The following is a 24,603-nucleotide window of genomic DNA, read 5'->3' on the forward strand; positions in this document are numbered from 1 at the left end:
CTTCTTCCATCTTTATGCGTGAGTTTCTCTTTAATGCTGAGAACTAACAGAAGTGCAATTTGCAGTTGACAATTCACGCAGCATTCCATCCACTCAGCCTGTCTACCAGCTTCCAGTCATTACACCTTTGTCTATTTTCTGAGGTTGTCGGGAGGCTGAGGGAATTATGAGCTGGGGTACATTGATCTCACTCCTTCAGGCCTCGACCTCCTCATCTGGAAAATGGGTTCTCCACCTCTCTGGAACAGAAGGAGAATCCTGAGGTGCAGGGGTGTGGGGATGGGGGTGGAGTAGGGCATGGATGGAGTTAGTAAGAGTCCCTCCTCTGTCCTCACACACACCGGTGGGGTGAGGACATGTTCCTCCTGATTTTCAGAGCGGGGAGGCGATTTCCACAGGAAGTGGAGGCTGGTTGTGCCTTGACCATGGGCTTCACTTGAACTCCAAGGGGCGGTCCTGGTTTGTTTCAGGAGCCCCAGAGACACCCCCAGTATCCAGTGGCCCTGGGCCCCTGAGAATCTCCTTGGTCACCAGGCCCAGGTTGGCCAGCCTCATGCTGTAAAAGGAATGAGCCTCTGTCTAAGGCTGCAGCTGGACCCAATGGAAGCAGGTGGCTAGTGAGGGAAGGGAGACAGCCAGCTGCTCTCCGAGTCCTGCCCACGCCCCCCAGAGTCCCACCAAGCTCAGCCCCTAGTTCTGAAGTTAGGTCCAGTCTGTGTGTCCAGAGGCACCTGGCCTCCCTCTCAGAACCTCAGTGGCTCCACCCGTGCAACAGCATTAAGCCTGGCACCTGCCTCACCAAATACTCTCAAGGATCCAAAGAGGTAGTTTTCCTGCCTGGCACATAGTAAGTGCCCAAAATATGCCATCTTGGGGCAGTCGCTTTGGGAAATAGTTCCACAGACAATTAAACATAGAGTTACTGTAGGACTCAGTGATTCTGCTGCCAGGTACGTGCCCAAGAAAACTAAAGACACATTCACACAAAAACCTGTGCAAGGATATTCACAGCAGCCAAAATGTGGAAACAGCCTAAATGTCCATTAACAGGTGAATGAATAGATGCAGTGTGGTCCATCCACACATGGGAACATCACTCAGTCATGAAAAGGAGTGAAGCACTGACACTCCTTACGACATGGATGGACCTGGAGAACACGATGCTCAGTGAGAGAAGCCAGGCATAAAAGGACACACGGTGTGTGATTCCACTGATGTGAAATGTCCAGAACAGGTCTCTCTATATATTCCCAAACCATTGACCTGTACACTTTAAACAGGTGGGCCGCGCCTTGTGGCTTCTGGGATGTGAGAGCTTAGTTCCCCGACCAGGGATTGAATCCAAGCCCTCGGCAGCGAGAGCGCGGAGTCCTAACCACTGGACCGCCAGGAAATTCCTTGTAAATTACTTTTTATGAAGTTGTTTAGAAACGCGAAAACCTCCCTGGGCTCTGATCCTGTCTTCCCAGGCTACCCAAGAGGGGAGGGGCCAAGATCACCATCCAGCGCTACGCCCCCATCCCGGTGGGGAGGGGGTTTTAGAGACAGAACAGGCGACCCTGACGGGGATCTGGGAGGCCGGACCAGACGCGCGTGCTACGCCCCTGGCCACCTCGCTGGGGCTGGCGCAGCTAGCATTCACGGAGCGCTCGCTGTCCGCCCGCCACCTGGCGTGGTCTGCACAGTAACTGCTCCCACGACAGCCACGTGGGTTGGGGGCCGTGTCCCCCTTTTGCAGAAAACCGGGCTTCGGATGCCTTGTTAGGCAGCGAGAAGAGACGGGATTGGACCCTACGCCCACACCTTGGGCTTCCAGGCCCGGCGCGGGGAGGATGATGTCGCGTCCTTACTGGTTTTGGTCCAGTCAACTTCGTTGTTCGGATGGTACCCGGCCCCTCGAGGGCCCGGCCCCTTTAAGGGGGCGTGGCTTCGCGGCAGGCACGAGCCGGAGGAGGCCGGAAGTGCGCGTCACGGGCCTGTAGGGTGGATCCGCGCGCCAACCGGAAGCGGAAGTGGCCGCTGGGCCGCGGTTGCGGCTGAGGGGTTGTCGCGAGGTGAGGAGGCTGTCGCCCTGGGAGCTTCAGCGGGAAGCTGGGGCCTGGGTGGAGACGGAGGCTGAACCCCCGGCCCTGTGTTGTTCGGCCCTGGGAGGAGCGGGGCAGGACGGGCTTCCCCGGGAGCGGGTTCCGGAGAGCGTCTAGGTTTCGCTGGGCGGCAGCAACGGCCCGGTCCACCCTACTTTCTCCCACCTGCAGGAATGGGCTCCAAGGCCAAGAAGCGCGTGGTGCTGCCCACCCGCCCGGCTCCCCCCACGGTGGAGCAGATCCTGGAGGACGTGCGGGGGGCGCCCGCCGAGGACCTAGTCTTCACCGCCCTGGCCCGGGAAGGTAGGGGCAGCCCAGGTTGGGCAGGGGAGAGGCGGCCCAGAGACCCCAGCAGGAAGGGGCGGGGGAAGCGCCTGGCTGCCTTTAAGACATACTGGCAGAGCTGAGTAGTCAGGACGGAGACTGGCCCTACAATGCCAAAAATACGTAGGTCTGGCCTTTTGCAGAAAACGTGTGTCCACCCCTTGTTCGGAAGGTGGAAGCACATGAGTGGCATACAGTTGTAGGGTGAATTTTGTGTTCCACCCTGTGAGGTTCGTTTATTCATTCAACAAACCTTCACTGAGAACCTGTTGTGGGCCAGGTTCTGGTCTAAGCACTGAGGTGGATAGGTGATCAAAAAAGATGGAAGTGCCTGGGACTTCCCTGGCGGTCGAATGGTGAAGACTCGGCGCTTCCACTGCAGGCATCACGAGTTCGCTTCCGGGTCGGGGAACTCACATCCCTCCTGCTGCGCGGCGTGGCCAAGGGGGTGGAGGGGGAAAGTGCTTGCCCTCGGGCCATTCTAGTGGGTAGAGCCATTCAATATGTAAGGCTTGCGGGACGATAGAAAGTGAGAAACGCTTTGGGGCTTTGTTTTTTGTTGTTGTTTGGTTTTGGTTTGTCTTTGTGTCTTTTTTTAAAAGTTGAAGTACAGTTGATTTACAATGTTTTGTTAACTCCTGATGTATAGCAAGGTGACTCGGTTATACATGCATATACATTCTCTTCATATTCTTTCCCATTATGGCTCATCACAGGATATTGAATATGGTTCCCTGTGCTCTACAGTAGGACCTTGTTGTTTTTACATTTTGTATATAATAGTTTACATCTGTTAATCCCAAACTCCCAATTCGTCCCTTCCTCGCCCCCCCTCCTCTTTGGCAAGCACAGTTCTGCTCTCTATGTCTGTGAGTCTGTTTCTGTTTCATAGATAAGTTCATTTGGGTTGGTTTTTTTTCTTTTCTTTTTTTTTGGCCGCCATGTTCGGCATGTGGGATCTTAGTTCCCCGACCAGGGATCGAACCCGTGCCCCCTGCAGTGGAAGTGTGGAGTCTTAACCACGGGGCCACCAGGGAAGTCCAATTTGGGTCATTTTTTTTTTTTAATTTTTAAAATATGTATTGAGTATATATGGTGTACTGCTATAAAGTGAATTTTTTTTTTTTTTTTTTTTTTTTTAAATTTTTGGCTGCACTGGGTCTCCGTTGCTGCATGCGGGCTCTCTCTAGTTGCAGCAAGTGGGGGCCACTCCTCACTGTGGTGCGCGGGCTTCTCACTGAGGTGGCTTCTCTTGTTGCAGAGCATGAGCTCTAGAGCACGGGCTCAGTAGTTTTGGTGCACGGGCCCAGCCGCTCCACGGCGTGTGGGATCTTCCTGCACCAGGGCCCAAATCCGTGTCTCCTGCATTGGCAGATGGATTTAACCACTGCGCCACCAGGGAAGCCCTGGGTCATATTTTAGATTCCACATATAAGTGATAAATAGTTTCTGTCTTTCTTTTTCTGACTTACTTCACTTAGTATGATCATCTCTAGGTCCATCCATGTTGCTGCAAATGGCATTATTTCGTCCTTTTTATGGCTGAGTAGTATTCCTGTGTGTGTGTGTGTGTGTGTGTGTGTGTGTGTGTGTGTGCGCGCGCACGTACACACACCATATCTTCTTTATCCATTTATCTGTTGATGGACATTTAGGTTGTTTCCATGTCTGGCTATTGTAAGTAGTGCTGCTGTGAATATTGGGGTGCATGTGTCTTTTTGAATTAGAGTTTTGTCTGGCTATATGCCTGGGAGTGGGATTGCTGGATCATATGGTAGCTCTATTTTTAGTTTTCTGAGGAGCCTCCATACTGTTCTCCACAGTGGCTACACCAACTTACATTCCCACCAACAGTGTAGGAGGATTCCCTCTTCTCCACACCCTCTCCAGCATATATTGTTTGTAGACTTTTTTTTTTTTTTTTGGCTGCATTGCGTCTTCATTGCTCTGCATGGGCTTTCTCTAGTTGTGGCAAGCGGGGGCTACTCTTCGTTGCAGTGCGTGCGCTTCTCATTACGATGGCACGGGCTCTAGGCACGTGGGCTTCAGTAGTTGTGCCTTGCAGGCTCAGTAGTTGTGGCACACGAGCTTAGTTGCTCCGCGGCATGTGGGATCTTCCCGGACCAGGGCTTGAACCCGTGTCCCCTGCATTGGCAGGTGGATTCTTAACGACTGCGCTACCAGGGAAGCCCCGTTTATAGACTTTTTAATGATGGGCATTCTGACTGGTGTGAGTTGATACCTCATTGTGGTTTTGGTTTGCAGGTCTCTAATGATTAGTGATGTTGAGCATCTTTTCATGTGCTTGTTGGCCATCTGTATGTCTTCTTTGAAGACATGTCTATTTAGGTCTTCTGCCCATTTTTTGATTGAATTGTAAGAGCTGTTTGTATATTTTGGAGATTAAGTCCTTGTCAGTCACATTATTTGCAAATATTTTCTCCCATTCCATAGGTTGACTTTTTGCTTTGGTGGTTTCCTTCGCTGTACAAAAGCTAGTGAGTTTGATGAGGTCCCATCTGTTTATTATTGCCTTTATTTCTGTTATTCATTTATTTATATATTTTTGTCTGCATTTGGTCTTTGTCGTGCCACATGGGATCTTCATTGAGGCACGCAGGCTTCTCTCTAGTTGTGGCGCATGGGCTCCAGGGTGCGTGGGCTCTGTATTTTGCGGCACGTGGGATCTTAGTTCCCCCACCAGGGATCAAACCCTCATTCCCTGCATTGGAAGGCAGATTCTTTACCACTGGACCACCAGGGAAGTCCCAGTTTTGCTTTTATTTCTGTTGCCTTGGGAGACTGACGTAAGGAAATATTGGTATCATGTATGTCAGAGAATGTTTTGCCTGTGCTTTCTTCTCAAAGTTGTATGGTGTCATATCTTATATATAAGTCTTTGAGCCATGTTGAGTTTATTTTTGTGTATGATGTGAGGGAGTGTTCTAACTTCACTGATTTACACGTGGCTGTGGGACGATTATTTTTTTTGTTAATAGTAAAAAAAAAATTCCGTTCTTTGTTCTATGTGGCCACATTTCAAGGGCTCAGGAGCCTCTGGTGCCTCAGCTGGAGGGTGTTTCCATCACTTGGAACGTCATGTTGGATGGGGTATCCCCAGGAACAGGAGCTGTATTTATCCCTGGCCCACGGCTGGGTCTTCAGAGGCCACTTGAGCCCCAACTTAAGGATCCTGGGCCCAGTTCCCCCATGAGCAGTGCCGGGGCCACTCGAGGGCGAGGGGCTTCCCCTGCCAGCCTGTGTTCATGTCTAGGACCGTACCTGGCCTCAGTGTGCACTCTCTGGCCTTTCCCACCTTGTTACTAAAGCAGATAAGGTGATTTTTAATTAAATCCCAGCGTTTCTGGGCCTGTTTGTAGACAAGGGAACCAGGCAGAGCGTAGAGGACCTTGGCATGTCTCCAGGTGGCCCTGAAACCTGTGCTTTTCCTGCCCTGGTCCCCCCACCCCCGCCACGCCCTTTAGGAAGCGTGGTCATTGGGAAATGTGCGTCCATGCCCTCCTGGCCTCCTCTCACCTCCCTGATTGCTGAGAGCACAGGTGAGGCCGGCCGGCTCATGGTCAGGGTCAAGGCCCTTTCCAGGAGCTGGAGCCCATCCCCAGGCGGGGCCGAGGGACGGTGGAGTCTGGCCTTTTTTGTGACCTGTCCCCTTCAGTCCACTGCTTTCTTTAGGGGGTAAACTGAGTCCCCTGTGTGGCCAGCAGGCAGTGATACTGCTGTGTCCTGTCCCCAGAGCCCCCAGCCCCCTCTGGGAGGGCCGAGGACACTGAGGCCCAGCGGGAGCAGCTCTACCAGCAGAGCCGGGTCTACGTGGCCACGAACCAGCGGCTGTGGCACGCGGGCGCCCAGCTGAAACAGCAGCGTGAGGAGCTGTGTCAGGCACGCGAGGAGCTGGAGCAGGAGGTCAGCCATGTGGGCCAGGTGGCTCTGCCGGGCGCTGCGGCCGCCACCTCCTTGGGCTGACCTGGCTCCCCGGAGCCTCGGGTCCTCCGCTCGACACCTGGCCCGGCGCACCTCACCTGACACCTGGCCCCTGGGTCCGGGAACTGGGGTCCAGGCTCTCTGTTCCGCGGCCTAGACACGCCTGGCACCCAGAGACCCCGGGGGACACAGGCCGCCCAGGGGGTGGGATTGCCTCAGCCAGGCACAGGCCCCTCCCCGAGGGTGGGGTCCGGGTTGTGCGCATGCCCCTCGCCCTGAGGAGCCCCGACTGGACTTCCTGCGGGGCCCAGCCCCCGAGGGCCCTCCATCCATCCTCCCTTCCTTCCTCCGGTGACCCTGCTTCACTGCCCCCCCATCGGGCTGAGCTGGTGGGACCCACCCCTCTGCTTCGGCGGTCTCCGTGTGAACTGGGGGGGCCCCAGAAGAGGGTGGGGAGTTCAGTGTCCTCCCTGACGCGTGGTGGCTAAGGTTATGTGAGGAGCTTGTGGCCCCCCAGGGCCCAGATCTGAGATAGGGCCTCGTGGTGGGTGCCACCTCTCAGGGCCCCCGGCACCCTGACCCAGGGCCTGGGCGCTCTCCCAGGGCACTTGTCTGTCTGTCAGCTGTGGGGTTCTGTCACATGGGGGTGCCATGAGGATGTGGTCAGTCCACTGCCCCGGGCCATCACCCAGCTGCCCTCCTGTCCGTGCACCTTCGTCTGCGGGCAGGTGGGTGGTGGGGCAGGAGAGGATCTTAAAAAAGGCATCACCCTAAAAAACCCTTCCCATGAAGACCAGAGAAGCAGTAGGCCGGCAGGAGGTGGCCCTGGGGCCAGGCCCGTCATGGATGAGCCCGAGCCCCTCCGATGAAATCCCCGTGTGTAGCTGCCTGAACAGTGCCCCCATGGGCCACTCCTTTGCAGGGTCCCCAGAAGCTCGGGGCAGTGCTGGGACCCAGCACGCAGGGCCCTGATAAGGGAGACCCTGCACATCCCAGGAAGAGAGAGAGTCTGCTTTACCCTCAGAGACCCCAAAACTGGAGACTTGACCTTGGAGGCCCAGGTGTGAAAAAAGTGCGGGCTCATCTCTAGTGGCAGCAGTGGACGCCAGGCTGCCTCCTCCAGGTGCGCTGGCTAACAGCGGGCCCTTGGGGAGAGCTGCTTCCCTCTCCCTGCCCAGCCTGGCCTCCGGGTAGGGCCGCCTGTCTTTGGGGCACGGTCCACCCTCCGGATCCCCCCTGGCATCAGGCAGAGACACTCCACTGACTCCTGCTGGGTGCCTCCCCCTGTGCCTGTTCTGAGCGCTCTCCCTGCACCCCCGGGTCACGCTGGAGCGAGGCTCTGCAGGCGGCACGTGGACCCCCACCCCGGCTTGTCCCCTCTAGAGACGGGCGCAGGCATTGTGGAGCGCAACTCAACAGCTGTTTATTAAAGGTGCATGTGAGACGCCTGGTTCCGCGGCCTTCTTCCGCCAGATGATGGCTTTACGGTTGAGGGGACGGGATGGGACGGCGGGGGGGGGGGGGGCTGTACGTATTTACACATGTCCGGTGGCACTGCAGACCCAGGAGGGAGACGCAGGGTGGAGGGGGAGTCTAGACAGCTGGGCTGGGACGGCAGGGTTCAGTGATGCACCGAATCCAGCACCCAGCTCGTGGTGTCCGTCTGCCCCTGGGCCGAGGTCCGGGAGTGGGTGCCCTGTGTCCCCTCAGCGGGTGGCCGGGCGGCATCCTGAGGGTTTCAGACTTTGGTCCTCCAGCTCCTGCCTCAGACGACTATCCAGCAACCGCCAGTGCCTTCCTCCAGGAAGCCCATCTTCTCAGGGCCCTGGGCTCCCACTGGTCTGCTGGGCTGGGTGATGAGGCGTGGCTGGCCCCGCTGCAGGGGTTGGAGAAGGCAGAGGTGGCCCTGACAGGATGGCCCCGGCCTGGGGAGAGAACGCCTGGGCCAGACAGAGGGCAGCGGGGGCGGCCGGGGAGGGTCCTCTGCCCCCAGTCACGGTGGCCGCACTGCTCGCCGAGAGGTAGCTCTGGGAGTTCGCCCCACGGCCCACGTGGGGAGACAGGCACACAGCGGCCAGAGTGCCGTCTGGGTCTCCCAGTGCAGGGGGCTCCCACCCTGGCCCTCACGGCTGGATGAGCTGGGGTGGGTCCCCCTTTTCCAGGGGAGGCTGACCCGTGGTGGTGGGGGGCAGCATCCTTCAACCCCCATATCTGAGAAGGCGCTCGGAAGACCCCCAGCCCCGCCCTTCTGGCTACTGACGGGGACTGGGGGCCAGGGGCGGCCGGTATCTGAGCCGCGTCTGATCCTGATCCGCCCTGCGGCTGGGTTCGTAGCACCCTGCTCAGCCTCCGGCCTCCTCCGCTGCTGCCGGCTGGCCCTCCACAGGAGGGGCATGTGGTGCAGCCCTTCCCGCGTGCTGCATCCAAGCCCTCAGGCAGAGTCCTGGCGCCTGTCCTGCAGGACGGTGTGTCGGGTGTGAGGGAGAGGTTGCAGCGAGTCTGTGTGTCTCAGCGGCGGCACGGTGTCCGAGGGAGGGGAGGGACAGTCAGTGGCGCCCGGGGTGGAGATGGGGCCCCTCCAGCACCTCCTCTTGACTCAGCCCTGCTCCCCCTCCTCCCAGAGAAGGGACGGAAGCCGGCACAGCGTCCCCCGGCCTCTCTGAGCAGCTCTGCAGGGCGACTGTGATTGCAGATCCGCGGGGCGGCCGAGAGCAGCCCCTTCCAGAGCCGGGTTCTGCAGGAAGGCGGTGGGCGGCTCTTCCTGCAGGTGTGCCGGGGCTCCCCCTCCGCCTCCTCTGGGACCAGCTCCCTCCAGCACCTGTGGGCTCCAGGGCCCCGCCTCCGAGTCCCACAGCTGTGCTGGACCTCAGGGAGGAGGCCGTGCCCGCATGGAGCCCACAGATCCAGGGCCTCCCGCGTCGCAAAGGAGATTAAGATCGAAAAGGGAAAGGCCGGGGACCGGGCGGGCGCCTGCCGGGACGTCCTCCCTTAGAGTGCAGTCCAGGCCCGGCGGCGGGGCGGTCAGCCGGGCCCCGGCCTCCCCTCGGTGTCCCGCCCGCCTCGGCCAGAGCCCTCGCGGCACGCCTGCCTCTCCGAGTTCCTTACGAGGGTTGCGGGGGTGCTCCAGGCTCCCTACACTCGCCGTCTCGGGTGGGGCTGCCTTTCTGTGGGGCTCAACCACGCCCCTCCCCCGTGCCCCCAGCTGAGGCTGAACAGGCAGGCGAACCGGCTAAGCCCTCGTGAACAAATTACTCAGCCTTGCCGGTAATTACAGGCTTCCTGCTGCGCCTGCTCTGCCACGGTTGCCTGCCGCTGCCCCCAGCTGGCAGGCTCCCGTCCCCCAGGTCGGCGGGCGGGCACTGCCACCTCCCTGCGGCTCCCCGGAGGGGAGGGGAGGGGGTGTGGTGCTGATGCTGGGCCCGGTGGGGTCAGGAGCCCAGGAGGGCACTGCCGAGGACAGCCCCAGCCAGGAGGGTGGTCTCCGCGTGGGGGCCAAGCTGGGACGGCGTCCTCGTGGGCGCCCCCTAGCGGGGACGCAAGATCCACCCAGCAGCTCACTTTCCTTGCGGAGCCCCCTGAGCACGGAAGCAAGCGTTTACGCGGTGAGGGTCGGGCCCGTACGGGCAGGGCAGAGGCTCAGAGGGTGGGGGCCCGGGTGGGCAGGCGGGTGCTGGGACCACCCTCAGGGCAGCCAGACGGCCCTGGGCCGGAAGAGGACGTTCTGGAAGGCCAGCCCCGGCCACTATCCCAGGAGGCCGGTAAGGACGGGGGCGGGGGCTTTCTCCACGGCAGAGTCAGTGGTGGCTGCCACCATGGGGCTGGGCACGTAGTTGAAGGGGGGGACGCGGGCGGAGCGGCTGGGGGAGCCGTGTCGGCTGGCGGGGACGAAGGGGCCGGGAGCGGGCGCCTTGGCGGGGCCCGGCCCGTCCACGTCGCTGCCGAGGAGGAGGGAGGGGGGGCCGCCGGTCGTGGCCTGTGGGGTCGCCCAGCTCTCCAGGCTCGGGGACGTGCTCGAGTTGGTCTTGGCAGCCGCGAAGTCCTCGGTCTGGACCACGGCGTCGCTGGTCTTGCGCTGCGGAGGGCCTGTGGGGCCGTCCTCGGGTGAGGAGCCCAGCAGGGGCAGGGCGCGGGGGGGCAGCGTGCTCCGCAGGATGTGCGGGACGTCCTCGTCCCGGATGCGACGCCACGTGGTGCCCGGAGCGGCCTCCCCGGTGCTGCTGCGGGGCGCGTTGTCCGCCACAGGCCCAGGGGCGGGGGCGTCGGGCCCGCGGGCCACACTGATGTGAGGCAGGGAGGCATAGCGCTTGACCGTCTCGGGCCGGGCGGCCGGCGTGCGGACGGGCAGGCGAGACGGGCTCTCAGAGCTGGTGCGCCGGGGCGGCCGCTCGGCCGGGCCGGGCCGGGCCGTGGCGGGCCGCTGGGGGGCCGGAGCCTGCCGGGGGGCCGCCCGCAGCTCATCACAGCGCGAGGAGCATAGGAAGACGGCGGGTAGCGCGGGCCGGCCACGGCGGGGCAGGCCGGCCTGGGTAGCCGGGGTGGCGGCCTCGGCGTCGGACAGTTCGGTGCGTCGGCGGCGCAGCAGGCCCGGCGACTCCTTGATGAAGGTCAGCTGCCGCCGGAAACCGGAGCGGTCGGAGGCCTCGCTGCCGCTGGAGCGGGCGGAGGCCACACGCACCAGCCCTGGGCGGCCCCCTCGGGCCCTTGGACCTGGCTCCGGGGCAGCCCTGGCCAGGGGTGGAGGCCCCCGCCTGGTGGGCCTCTGCATGAAGGGGATCCGCACGGGCGACTTCTGTGTCTTGTGCTGCTTGGCCAGCAGCGCCCGGGCGGGAGTCTTGGTTGTGGGGGAGGCCCCGGGGCCGGGCAGGGGTCCTGCAGCCTGGGCGGCTGGGGGTGACCTCCTCGGCAGAGGCTGGGAGGCCGGGGAGGTCTGGGAGGAGCTCGACGAGGGGGTCTTGGCGAGGCGGGCGGGTGGCGTGGCACTCCTCTGAGGGGGGCTCAGCGCCGCCAGCTCCGAGATCTTGCCGGGTCGGTGCAGGCTTCGAGACCGCTGCTGCCCGGGGCCGGGGGTTTTGGCGGGGGCTGTTGGCTGCACTGGGCTTGGGGCTCCCGTCTTTCTCGGCACATTGCGGGGCCCAGGGGCACCTTTGGGCTGGGCCCGGGTGGCCGGGCTGGGCATGTAGATCACCGTCCGTCCCCGGAGCACGGCTGGCACCCCGGGCGCGGCCTTCTGATTGCCACGTGGCTTCTCCAGGCCGCCGCTGCGCTGGGCCAGAGCCCTGTCCTGTTTCTCTGGCCGCGTGGCACTGCCTGCTTGGCCCTCTGCCCTTGGCCGTCGCCCCTTCCTCTGCAGGGGAGGCTGCAGGGTGGAGCCCACCGACCGCCCCGAGGCGAAGGACAGGACGGAGTCGGACTCAGAGGAGGCCTCGCGGGTGGCCTCCGCCGCCGCCTGGTGTAGCCACGTGACGATGGAGTTGGCCCCCTCCTGGATGGCGCGCCACTCCACGCTGTCCAGGTCTGAGGCGTGGTCCGAGCCCGGTGCCTCCTCGCTGTGCTCCCGGGGCCCCTCTGCTGGCCTCTTCTGCTGCGCCGCTCTGGACGGGCGGCACCCTGGGCCAGACACCTGGGGCCGGCGCCTGGGCACAGCTGAGCCAGTGCAGCGCCGGAGCAGCTCTGCCTCGGCCCGCGGGCGTGGGGCGCCGTTGCGCCTGCCCCCAGGGCCCGGGTCCTTGGTGACCCCCGGCTCACGGGCTCGGGGCCGGCTGGCTGCGCGCTCAAAGGGCTCAGGCTCGCTCAGGGAGCTGGCGGAGGAGCTCAGGGAGTAGCATGGTGGTGTCTCATCAGCGATGAGGCTGGGCTGGGCCCGGTCCGGCGGCGCGACCTTGGGCGCAGCAACCTTGGGCGGCACGACCTTGGGCACGGCCTGCACCTCCTTCCTGCCACCAGCAGGGGACTCCCTCTTCACCGCGCGGGGGATCGCAGATGCCCGCCGCGGGGGTGCCACTGCCGCTGCTGCAGACGGCTCCTCGTCTGAGTCGTTGCCGTAGAAGCAGTACACGGCCTCCTCGGTGGGCGTCGTGAGGCACAGAGACTGCAGGGCCCCGTCCCCACGTGCCCGGCCCGGGTGGGAGCTGTCCCTGTCCCTGCAGGCACTCTGGGGCCGGCAGAGGGGCAGCTCCAGCCTTGTGCGGCTCCTGCCAGCCCCCCGGGGCTGCTCTGTGCTCCGGCCCGTGCCCCCCGCCCTGTGCCGGTGCCCAGCGGGCAGCCTGGTGGGTGCGGCACGGCCCGCAGCCTTCTGCCCCTGCGCAGGCCCGCCATCCCTGGGGGGTCCCTGCAGCGTCTCCTCACTGAGGGAGGTGGCGCTGGAGAAGGTGGCCGGCGTGCCCTCGGCCGAGTCGGTGCAGGACTCGTCCTCCCGTGCCGGGGCGGGCACCAGCATGTAGACGGGCACGGGCAGGGCGCGGCGGCCAGGCACCAGCGCCGAGGCCACCTTGCGGAGCCGGGCGGGCACGGCCCCGGCCCCACCCAGGCGCTCGCACAGCAGCTCCAGGTCCCGGTCGGTGGATGTCGGCCCTTCGAGGCGGCCGCCGGCTTCGTCCCGCCGGCGGTGCCCGGGGCCCGCACCTCCCCCACTGCCGCGCTCGGGGCAGGCCGGGGGCAGCAGCCGCAGCTCCACGTCCTTCTGCACGTACAGCTCGTGCAGGGCCAGCGCGCTCAGGCTGGAAGCACAGGAGAAGTTCTCGTCGGGCTTCTCCACGGTGAAGCGCACGCTGCCCGCGTCCAGCTCGGACGGCAGCCGGCAGCGCTCCCGGCGGTCGGCGATGTCCAGGAAGCGCTTCACGTAGCTCTCCCACTGCAGGCTGAACTGGGTGACCTCACGCTCGCCCGGCGGCGCGGGGGCCGGCGGGGGCGTCTTGCTGCGGCTCGGGGGCATGGTCTGACCGGGGCTGTCGGGCAGCTCGCTGGGGCTGACTGTACCGCTGCCCAGCCCGCTGCACGGGTCGCTGGCGACGGAGCTGGCGATGGATGGGCTCTCGAAGCTGCCCAGCGAGCTGACCGAGCTGCAGCGGCTCAGCACCAGCGGCGTCTCCTGCACGCAGTTCTCGGACGAGCTGGACGGTGTGGCGTCCTCCACCCCCAGGCCCCGGCCCCGCTGAGGCACCGGGATGGCCATGGGCAGGGAGGCGGCCCCCGGCCCCTGCCAGGCCTCGCTGGGGCCGGCCTCCTCCAGCCCCTCCAGAGATGAGTCGCTGTCGTCCAGGTCCCCGGCCTCACTGGGCCCTGGGCGGCCGGCCGAGGACAGCGAGGACAGGGAGCTGCAGCGGGACAGGCAGAGGGGCGCCTTCTCCGCCGCCAGCTTCTCGGGCACCTTGCTCAGGTCCTCTGCGGGCAGCCAGGCCTGTTTCCGGGCCCTGGGGGCCAGGGACCCTGCGCCCGCTCTGGCGGTGCCCTCGAGCAGCGGCACATGCTGGTAGGTGGGCGACAGCTTGATGGTGCACACGCGGGCATCTGTGGCCACGGCGTCCCGGGCCTTGGGCTCTACCTGGCCGCCGGGCAGGTTGAGGTCAAGCCGGCTGGGCCGCGCCTGGCCGCACAGGGGCCCCTCGCAGTGCTCGGCCAATGCGGCCAGCAGGCAGGGCCGCGAGTGCTCGCGGGGACAGTGCCCGTCGCTGATGCTGCCGCTGTTAAGACTGTCATTAGAGAGGCTGGCGTGGGCCGCCTTGAGCCTCAGCAGCGGGTGAGCCCGGCCGCCGGCCTCTCGCCGCCCCGCCTCGGGCCCCCGGCAAGGGGAGCAGGATTGCGCGCGGCCCTCCCGCGGGGCCTCCTGCCCGGGATCCCCAGAGCTGAGGCTGAAGCTGTCGTCGGACGAGGTGTGCAGGGCCGAGATGTCCTCCACAAGCCGGTCGATGCGTGCCACTGCCAGTGCCAGCTTGGCCTTGGCCCTGGCTGCCACAGCTGCCTCCCCGCCGGCCTCCTTCTCGGACTCCAGGCCGCCCCGGCGGGCGGGCGGGGCGCGGGCCAGCGCCTGGCCCTGCAGGAAGGGGCTGCCCAGGAAGAGGGGCAGCACGGCGGGGCTGGCGGGCTCGGCGGTGGCGGCCCCAGCGGTGGCCAGGGAGGGTGCGTCGTCGTCATCGAAGCAGCCCGAGTCGGAAGCGTAGTCCCGGGCCAGGCCGTCCAGGTGGCGCAGGGGCGGCAGGGGCTTCTTGGAGGCGGCCTCGGCCTCGGGCAGGCCCTGCTTCTCCAGGTGGTCGAGCGCCTGCGCCAGGTGCCGCGCGTCCAGCGCGGCCTCCAGCGCCCGCTGCTTGCGCACGTACAGGCTGGGCGCGCAGGCGCCGGGCGAGACGGCGGTGGCTGCCGCCTGGTACTTGGCAGGCCGGTGGGCCAGCAGGTTGCGCAGGGCGGCGGCGCTGCCCATGGCGATCATCTTGTGCTTGGAGTGCACCAGGTTGCGCAGCATGCCCACGGCGCCCAGGTCCCACAGCAGCTCCTGGTCGCCGGCGCTGCGGGCCGACAGGTTCCAGAGCGTGCCGCACGCGTTGCTCACGATGGTCAGGCTGTGCGACGTCAGGTGCTGCAGCAGCGTCTGCAGGCAGTTGTGGTCCCGCAGCACCTGCCTGCGGGGGCCCGAGGGGATAGGGGGGCGGGAGGGGTGCGTCAGGCCCCCCGCCCAGCCTGGACCCCAGCACCCCCTCCCCCGGCCGCCCGCCTACCAGCAGGACCGTGTCCACGTGGGGCAAGTCAAAACAGAAGGTGCCCAGGTAACTTTGCATTTCAAAGGAAGGGATACATTTTTAGTAAAAGCATATCTCACATATTGAATGTGCTGTACTTGTGTGAAAGCTTTCATTTATTAATGTCAACAAACTATTTAAGAAACAATACTAATGTGTTAATGTTATTATTTAAAATGAAATTTCATTAAAACCATCTCATTTTACTTCTTTAATTTTTATTTTACATTGGACTACAGCTGATTTACAGTGTTGTGTTACTTTCAGGTGTATAGCTAAGTGATTCAGTTATACATATACATATATCCGTTCTTTTTCATATTCTTTTCCCATTTAGGTTATTACAGACTATTGATTGGAGTTCCCTGTGCTACAGTAGGTCCTGTTGATTACCTATTTTATGTATAGTAGTGTATATAGTATACCTCATTTTAGGGCACCTGAATCTTGTGATATTTGGGATATACTAAAGACAGGTTTCTGTTTGCTTTTAAAAATAACTAAGTATTGTTTCTTAATTATTGGCATTACTAGTAAGTAAAAGTTTTATTTTACATGGTAAGATCTTTTTTTTTTTTTTTTTTTTTTGCGTTATGTGGGCTTCTCACTGCTGTGGCCTCTCCTGTTGCGGAGCGCAGGCTCCGGACATGCAGGCCCAGCGGCCATGGCTCACGGGCCCAGCCGCTCTGCGGCATGTGGGACCTTCCCGGACTGGGGCACAAATCCGTATCCCCTGCATCAGAAGGCGGAGTCTCAACCACTGCGCCACCAGGGAAGCTCACATGGTAAGATCCTTAGCGCAAGTATCTCCCATGCAACATTCGGAAATATATTAAAGATAGTATTTTTAAAAGAAAACAAAAATCTAAGTATTGTTTGTTAATTATTAGCATTATTAGTAAATTAATGTTTCTTTTTTTTTTTTTTTTTTTTTTTTTTTTTCCCGGTACGCGGGCCTCTCACTGTTGTGGCCTCTCCCGTTGCGGAGCACACGCTCCGGAAGCACAGGCTCAGCGGCCAGAGCTCACGGGCCCAGCCGCTCCGCGGCATGTGGGATCTTCCCGGACCGGGGCACGAACCCGTGTCCCCTGCATCGGCAGGTGGACTCTCAACCACTGCGCCACCAGGGGAGCCCTGGGATATGCTTTTTAAAAGTTATGTGTTTTCATACATCTGAAGCATTATTTATTAGTAGTATTAACAAATAATTTTATTTATTTTAATAAAGAACACATTTTTTCTTTCTTTTCTGCGGTACGTGATCCTCACCGCTGTGGCCTCTCCTACGTTGCGGAGCACAGGCTCAGCGGCCACGGCTCACGGGCCCAGCCGCTCCATGACATGCGGGATCCGCCCAGACCGGGGCACGAACCCACGTGCCCTGCATCGGCAGGCTGACTCTCAACCACTGCGCCACCAGGGAAGCTCACGTGGTAAGATCTTTAGCACAAGTATCTCCCGTGCAACATTCGGGAATATACTAAAGATAGTATTTTTTAAAAGAAAACAAAAATCTAAGCATTGTTTGTTAATTATTAGCATTATTAGTAAATTAATGTTTTATTTTAATTGATAAAGTATTTACCACAAGCATTTCCCATGCACTATTTAGGATATGCTTTTTATTTATTTATTATTTATTTATTTATTTATTTATTTTTGCGGTACGCGGGCCTCTCACTGTTGTGGCCTCCCGCGTTGCGGAGCACGGGCTCCGGACACGCAGGCTCAGCGGCCATGGCTCACGGGCCCAGCCGCTCGGCGGCATGTGGGATTTTCCCAGACCGGGGCACAAACCCGTGTGCCCTGCACTGGCAGGTGGACTCTCAACCACTGCGCCACCAGGGGAGCCCTGGGATATGCTTTTTAAAAGTTATGTGTTTTCATACATCTGAAGCATTATTTATTAGTATTAACAAATAATTTTATTTATTTTAATAAGGAACATTTTTTATTTCTTTTTTTTTTTTTTGCAGTACACGGCCTCTCACTGCTGTGGCCTCTCCCGCCGCGGGGCACCAGCTCCGGACGTGTAGGCCCAGCGGCCATAGCTCACGGTCCCAGCCGCTCCGCGGCATGTGGGATCCTCCCGGACCCAGGCACGAACCCGCGTCCCCTGCATCGGCAGGCGGGCTCTCAACTACTGCGCCACCAGGGAAGCTCATATGGTAAGATCTTTAGCACAAGTATCTCCCGTGCAATATTCGGGAATATACTAAAGATAGTATTTTTAAAAGAAAAATCTAAATATTGTTTGTTAATTATTAGCATTATTAGTAAATTAATGTTTTATTTTAATTGATAAAGTATTTAGCACAAGCATTTCTCCTGCATTATTTAGGATATGCTTTTTATTTTTTTTAAATTTTTTAAAATCATTTTTTATTTATTTATTTATTTTTGCGATACGCAGGCCTCTCAGTGTTGTGGCCTCCCGCGTTGCGGAGCACGGGCTCCAGACACGCAGGATCAGCAGCCATGGCTCACGGGCCCAGCCGCTCCATGACATGCGGGATCCTCCTGGACCGGGGCACGAACCCACGTCCCCTGCATCGGCAGGCTGACTCTCAACCACTGCGCCACCAGGGAAGCTCACGTGGTAAGATCTTTAGCACAAGTATCTCCCGTGCAACATTCGGGAATATACTAAAGATAGTATTTTTTAAAAGAAAACAAAAATCTAAGCATTGTTTGTTAATTATTAGCATTATTAGTAAATTAATGTTGTATTTTAATTGATAAAGTATTTAGCACAAGCATTTCCCATGCACTATTTAGGATATGCTTTTTATTTTTTTATTATTTTATTATTATTTATTTATTTATTTATTTTTGCGGTACGCCGTCCTCTCACTGTTGTGGCCTCCCGCGTTGCGGAGCACGGGCTCCGGACACGCAGGCTCAGCGGCCATGGCTCACGGGCCCGGCCGCTCCGCGGCATGTGGGACCTTCCCGGACAAGGGCACAAACCCGTGTGCCCTGCACTGGCAGGCGGACTCTCAACCACTGCGCCACCAGGGGAGCCCTGGGATATGCTTTTTAAAAGTTATGTGTTTTCATACATCTAAAGCATTATTTATTAGTATTAACAAATAATTTTATAAGAACATTTTTTATTTCTTTCTTTTTTTTTTTTTTTTTTTGCGGTACGCGGCCTCTCACTGCTCTGCCCTCTCCCGCTGCGGGGCACCGGCTCCGGACGTGTAGGCCCAGCGGCCATGGCTCACGGGCGCGGCATGTGGGATGTTCCCGGATCGGAGCACAAACCTGTATCCCCTGCATCGGCAGGCGGACTCTCAACCACTGCGCCACCAGGGAAGCTCACATGGTAAGATCTTTAGCACAAATATCTCCCATGCAACATTTGGGAATATACTAAAGATAGTATTTTTAAAAGAAAACAAAAATCTAAGTATTGTTTGTTAATTATTAGTAAATTAATGTTTTATTTTAATTGATAAAGTGTTTAGCACAAGCATTTCCCATGCAGTATTTAGGATATGCTTTTTAAAAGTTATGTGTTTTCATACATCTGAAGCATTATTTATTAGTAGTATTAACAAATAATTTTATTTATTTTAATAAAGAACACATTTTTTCTTTCCTTTTTGCGGTACGTGACCCTCACCGATGTGGCCTCTCCTACGTTGCGGAGCACAGGCTCAGCGGCCACGGCTCACGGGCCCAGCCGCTCCATGACATGCGGGATCCGCCCAGACCGGGGCACGAACCCACGTGCCCTGCATCGGCAGGCTGACTCTCAACCACTGCGCCACCAGGGAAGCTCACGTGGTAAGATCTTTAGCACAAGTATCTCCCGTGCAACATTCGGGAATATACTAAAGATAGTATTTTTTAAAAGAAAACAAAAATCTAAGCATTGTTTGTTAATTATTAGCATTATTAGTAAATTAATGTTTTATTTTAATTGATAAAGTGTTTAGCACAAGCATTTCCCATGCAGTATTTAGGATATGCTTTTTAAAAGTTATGTGTTTTCATACATCTGAAGCATTATTTATTAGTAGTATTAACAAATAATTTTATTTATTTTAATAAAGAACACATTTTTTCTTTCTTTTTTGCGGTACATGACCCTCACCGCTGTGGCCTCTCCTACGTTGCGGAGCACAGGCTCAGCGGCCATGGCTCACGGGCCCAGCCGCTCCATGACATGCGGGATCCTCCTGGACCGGGGCACGAACCCACGTCCCCTGCATCGGCAGGCTGACTCTCAACCACTGCGCCACCAGGGAAGCTCACGTGGTAAGATCTTTAGCACAAGTATCTCCCGTGCAACATTCGGGAATATACTAAAGATAGTATTTTTTAAAAGAAAACAAAAATCTAAGCATTGTTTGTTAATTATTAGCATTATTAGTAAATTAATGTTGTATTTTAACTGATAAACTATTTAGCACAAGCATTTCCCATGCACTATTTAGGATATGCTTTTTAAAAGTTATGTGTTTTCATACATCTGAAGCATTATTTATTAGTAGTATTAACAAATAATTTTATTTATTTTAATAAAGAACACATTTTTTCTTTCTTTTTTGCGGTACGTGACCCTCACCGCTGTGGCCTCTCCTACGTTGCGGAGCACAGGCTCAGCGGCCGCGGCTCACGGGCCCAGCCGCTCCATGACATGTGGGATCCGCCCAGACCGGGGCACGAACCCACGTCCCCTGCATCGACAGGCCGACTCTCAACCACTGCGCCACCACGGAAGCTCACATGGTAAGATCTTTAGCACAAGTATCTCCCATGCAACATTCGGGAATATACTAAAGATAGTATTTTTTAAAAGAAAACAAAAATCTAAGTATTGTTTGTTAATTGTTAGCATTATTAGTAAATTAATGTTTTATTTTAATTGATAATGTATTTAGCACAAGCATTTCCCATGCACTATTTAGGATATGCTTTTTATTTTTTTATTATTTATTTATTTATTTATTTATTTATTTATTTATTTATTTATTTATTTTTGCGATACGCGGGCCTCTCACTGTTCTGGCCTCCCGCGTTGCGGAGCACGGGCTCCGGACACGCAGGCTCAGTGGCCATGGCTCACGGGCCCAGCCGCTCCGCAGCATGTGGGACCTTCCCGGACCGGGGCACAAACCCGTGTGCCCTGCACTGACAGGTGGACTCTCAACCACTGCGCCACCAGGGGAGCCCTGGGATATGCTTTTTATTTTTTTTTATTTTTTATTTTTTTTATTTATTTTATTTTATTTTTTTTTTGCTGTATGCGGGCCTCTCACTGTTGTGGCCTCTCCCGTTGCGGAGCACAGGCTCCGGACGCGCAGGCCCAGCGGCCATGGCTCACGGGCTTAGTTGCTCCGCGGCATGTGGGATCTTCCCGGACCAGGGCACGAACCCGTGTCTCCTGCATCGGCAGGCGGATTCTCAACCACTGCGCCACCAGGGAAGCCCGAGGGATATGCTTTTTAAAAGTTATGTGTTTTCATACATCTAAAGCATTATTTATTAGTATTAACAAATAATTTTATTTATTTTAATAAAGTATCAAGTATCTCCCGTGCAACATTCGGGAATATACTAAAGATAGTATTTTTTAAAAGAAAACAAAAATCTAAGCATTGTTTGTTAATTATTAGCATTATTAGTAAATTAATGTTTTATTTTAATTGATAAAGTATTTAGCACAAGCATTTCCCATGCACTATTTAGGATATGCTTTTTATTTTTTTATTATTTATTTATTTATTTTTGCGGTACGCGGGCCTCTCACTGTTGTGGCCTCCCGCGTTGCGGAGCATGGGCTCCGGACACGCAGGCTCAGTGGCCATGGCTCACGGGCCCAGCCGCTCCGCGGCATGTGGGACCTTCCCGGACCGGGGCACAAACCCGTGTGCCCTGCACTGACAGGCGGACTCTCAACCACTGCGCCACCAGGGGAGCCCTGGGATATGCTTTTTAAAAGTTATGTGTTTTCATACATCTAAAGCATTATTTATTAGTATTAACAAATAATTTTATTTATTTTAATAAAGTATCAAGTATCTCCCGTGCAACATTCGGGAATATACTAAAGATAGTATTTTTTAAAAGAAAACAAAAATCTAAGCATTGTTTGTTAATTATTAGCATTATTAGTAAATTAATGTTTTATTTTAATTGATAAAGTATTTAGCACAAGCATTTCCCATGCACTATTTAAGATATGCTTTTTATTTTTTTATTATTTATTTATTTATTTATTTATTTATTTATTTATTTATTTATTTATTTATTTTTGCGATACGCGGGCCTCTCACTGTTGTGGCCTCCCGCGTTGCGGAGCACGGGCTCCGGACACGCAGGCTCACTGGCCATGGCTCACGGGCCCAGCCGCTCCGCGGCATGTGGGACCTTCCCGGACCGGGGCACAAACCCGTGTGCCCTGCACTGGCAGGCGGACTCTCAACCACTGCGCCACCAGGGGAGCTCTGGGATATGCTTTTTAAAAGTTATGTGTTTTCATACATCTGAAGCATTATTTATTAGTATTAAATAATTTTATTTATTTTAATAAGGAACATTTTTTATTTCTTTTTTTTTTTTTTTGCAGTACGCGGCCTCTCACTGCTGTGGGCTCTCCCGCCGCGGGGCACCAGCTCCGGACGTGTAGGCCCAGCGGCCATAGCTCACGGTCCCAGCCGCTCCGCGGCATGTGGGATCCTCCCGGACCCGGGGACGAACCCGCGTCCCCTGCATCGGCAGGCGGGCTCTCAACCACTGCGCCACCAGGGAAGCTCATATGGTAAGATCTTTAGCACAACTATCTCCCGTGCAATATTCGGGAATATACTAAAGATAGTATTTTTAAAAGAAAAATCTAAATATTGTTTGTTAATTATTAGCATTATTAGTAAATTAATGTTTTATTTTAATTGATAAAGTATTTAGCACAAGCATTTCTCCTGCGTTATTTAGGATATGCTTTATATTTTTTTTAAATTTTTTAAATTTATTTTTTATTTATTTATTTAATTTTGCGGTACGCAGGCCTCTCAGTGTTGTGGACTCCCGCGTTGCGGAGCACGGGCTCCGGACGCGCAGGATAAGCAGCCATGGCTCACGGGCCCAGCCGCTCCATGACATGCGGGATCCTCCTGGACCGGGGCACGAACCCACGTCCCCTGCATCGGCAGGCTGACTCTCAACCACTGCGCCACCAGGGAAGCTCACGTGGTAAGATCTTTAGCACAAGTATCTCCCGTGCAACATTCGGGAATATACTGAAGACAGTATTTTTTAAAAGAAAACAAAAATCTAAGTATTGTTTGTTAATTGTTAGCATTATTAGTAAATTAATGTTTTATTTTAATTGATAAAGTATTTAGCACAAGCATTTCCCATGCACTATTTAGGATATGCTTTTTATTTTTTTATTATTTATTTATTTATTTATTTATTTATTTATTTATTTATTTTTGCGATACGCGGGCCTCTCACTGTTGTGGCCTCCCGCGTTGCGGAGCACGGGCTCCGGACACGCAGGCTCAGTGGCCATGGCTCACGGGCCCAGCCGCTCCGCGGCATGTGTGACCTTCCCGGACCGGGGCACAAACCCGTGTGCCCTGCACTGACAGGCGGACTCTCAACCACTGCGCCACCAGGGGAGCCCTGGGATATGCTTTTTAAAAGTTATGTGTTTTCATACATCTAAAGCATTATTTATTAGTATTAACAAATAATTTTATTTATTTTAATAAAGTATCAAGTATCTCCCGTGCAACATTCGGGAATATACTAAAGATAGTATTTTTTAAAAGAAAACAAAAATCTAAGCATTGTTTGTTAATTATTAGCATTATTAGTAAATTAATGTTTTATTTTAATTGATAAAGTATTTAGCACAAGCATTTCCCATGCACTATTTAGGATATGCTTTTTATTTTTTTATTATTTATTTATTTATTTTTGCGGTACGCGGGCCTCTCACTGTTGTGGCCTCCCGCGTTGCAGAGCATGGGCTCCGGACACGCAGGCTCAGTGGCCATGGCTCACGGGCCCAGCCGCTCCGCGGCATGTGGGACCTTCCCGGACCGGGGCACAAACCCGTGTGCCCTGCACTGACAGGCGGACTCTCAACCACTGCGCCACCAGGGGAGCCCTGGGATATGCTTTTTAAAAGTTATGTGTTTTCATACATCTAAAGCATTATTTATTAGTATTAACAAATAATTTTATTTATTTTAATAAAGAACATTTTTTATTTCTTTTTTTTCTTTTTTTTGCGGTACGCAGCCTCTCACTGCTCTGCCCTCTCCCGCTGCGGGGCACCGGCTCCGGACGTGTAGGCCCAGCGGCCATGGCTCACGGGCGCGGCATGTGGGATGTTTCCGGATCGGAGCACAAACCCGTATCCCCTGCATCGGCAGGCGGACTCTCAACCACTGCGCCACCAGGGAAGCTCACATGGTAAGATCTTTAGCACAAATATCTCCCATGCAACATTTGGGAATATACTAAAGATAGTATTTTTAAAAGAAAACAAAAATCTAAGTATTGTTTGTTAATTATTAGTAAATTAATGTTTTATTTTAGTTGATAAAGTATTTAGCACAAGCATTTCCCATGCAGTATTTAGGATATGCTTTTTAAAAGTTATGTGTTTTCATACATCTGAAGCATTATTTATTAGTAGTATTAACAAATAATTTTATTTATTTTAATAAAGAACACATTTTTTCTTTCTTTTTTGCGGTACGTGATCCTCACCGCTGTGGCCTCTCCTACGTTGCGGAGCACAGGCTCAGCGGCCACGGCTCACGGGCCCAGCCGCTCCATGACATGCGGGATCCGCCCAGACCGGGGCACGAAACCATGTCCCCTGCATCGGCAGGCTGACTCTCAACCACTGCGCCACCAGGGAAGCTCACGTGGTAAGATCTTTAGCACAAGTATCTCCCGTGCAATATTCGGGAATATACTGAAGATAGTATTTTTTAAAAGAAAACAAAAATCTAAGTATTGTTTGTTAATTATTAGCATTATTAGTAAATTAATGTTTTATTTTAATTGATAAAGTATTTAGCACAAGCATTTCCTATGCACTATTTTGGATATGCTTTTTATTTTTTTATTATTTATTTATTTATTTATTTATTTTTGCGATACGCGGGCCTCTCACTGTTTTGGCCTCCCGCGTTGCGGAGCACGGGCTCCGGACACGCAGGCTCAGTGGCCATGGCTCACGGGCCCAGCCGCTCCGCGGCATGTGGGACCTTCCCGGACCGGGGCACAAACCCGTGTGCCCTGCACTGACAGGTGGACTCTCAACCACTGCGCCACCAGGGGATCCCTGGGATATGCTTTTTATTTTTTTTTTATTTTTTATTTTTTTATTTTTATTATTATTTTTTTTTTTTGCTGTATGCGGGCCTCTCACTGTTGTGGCCTCTCCCGTTGCGGAGCACAGGCTCCGGACGCGCAGGCCCAGCGGCCATGACTCACGGGCTTAGTTGCTCCGCGGCATGTGGGATCTTCCCGGACCAGGGCACGAACCC

At 55.7% G+C, this 24,603-nt stretch overlaps 2 protein-coding genes and 1 long non-coding RNA gene across 5 annotated transcripts in view; 2 read left to right on the forward strand and 1 right to left on the reverse strand.

Moving 5' to 3' along the window:
• The first annotated feature begins 1,533 nt into the window (after positions 1 to 1,533).
• C4H19orf25 (chromosome 4 C19orf25 homolog) lies at positions 1,534 to 7,794 on the forward strand. The gene is made up of 3 exons (XM_059060400.2): positions 1,534 to 2,054; positions 2,256 to 2,387; positions 6,163 to 7,794. Exons 2-3 carry the CDS (start codon positions 2,258 to 2,260, stop codon positions 6,390 to 6,392), a joined length of 360 nt encoding a protein of 119 aa, XP_058916383.1. The 5' UTR covers positions 1,534 to 2,054; positions 2,256 to 2,257; the 3' UTR covers positions 6,393 to 7,794.
• APC2 (APC regulator of WNT signaling pathway 2) overlaps positions 7,749 to 24,603 on the reverse strand; it is a 74,135-nt gene continuing 57,280 nt past the window's right edge. For all 3 annotated transcript variants that reach the window (XM_059060294.2, XM_067033211.1, XM_067033212.1), the window contains one exon: positions 7,749 to 14,962. In XM_059060294.2, coding sequence (XP_058916277.2) covers positions 10,093 to 14,962 — 4,870 coding nt within the window. In that variant the 3' untranslated portion in view covers positions 7,749 to 10,092. The remainder of the gene's footprint in view (positions 14,963 to 24,603) is intronic.
• On the forward strand, positions 16,351 to 23,946 carry LOC136794195 (uncharacterized). Its single transcript, XR_010840582.1, has 8 exons — positions 16,351 to 16,512; positions 17,056 to 17,247; positions 17,493 to 17,678; positions 18,287 to 18,407; positions 21,660 to 21,851; positions 22,097 to 22,282; positions 23,395 to 23,515; positions 23,848 to 23,946. It is a non-coding gene; the product is annotated as an uncharacterized lncRNA (long non-coding RNA).

This window comes from Kogia breviceps, chromosome 4 (assembly GCF_026419965.1).
Source record: "Kogia breviceps isolate mKogBre1 chromosome 4, mKogBre1 haplotype 1, whole genome shotgun sequence".
Taxonomy (NCBI): Eukaryota; Metazoa; Chordata; class Mammalia; order Artiodactyla; family Physeteridae; genus Kogia; species Kogia breviceps.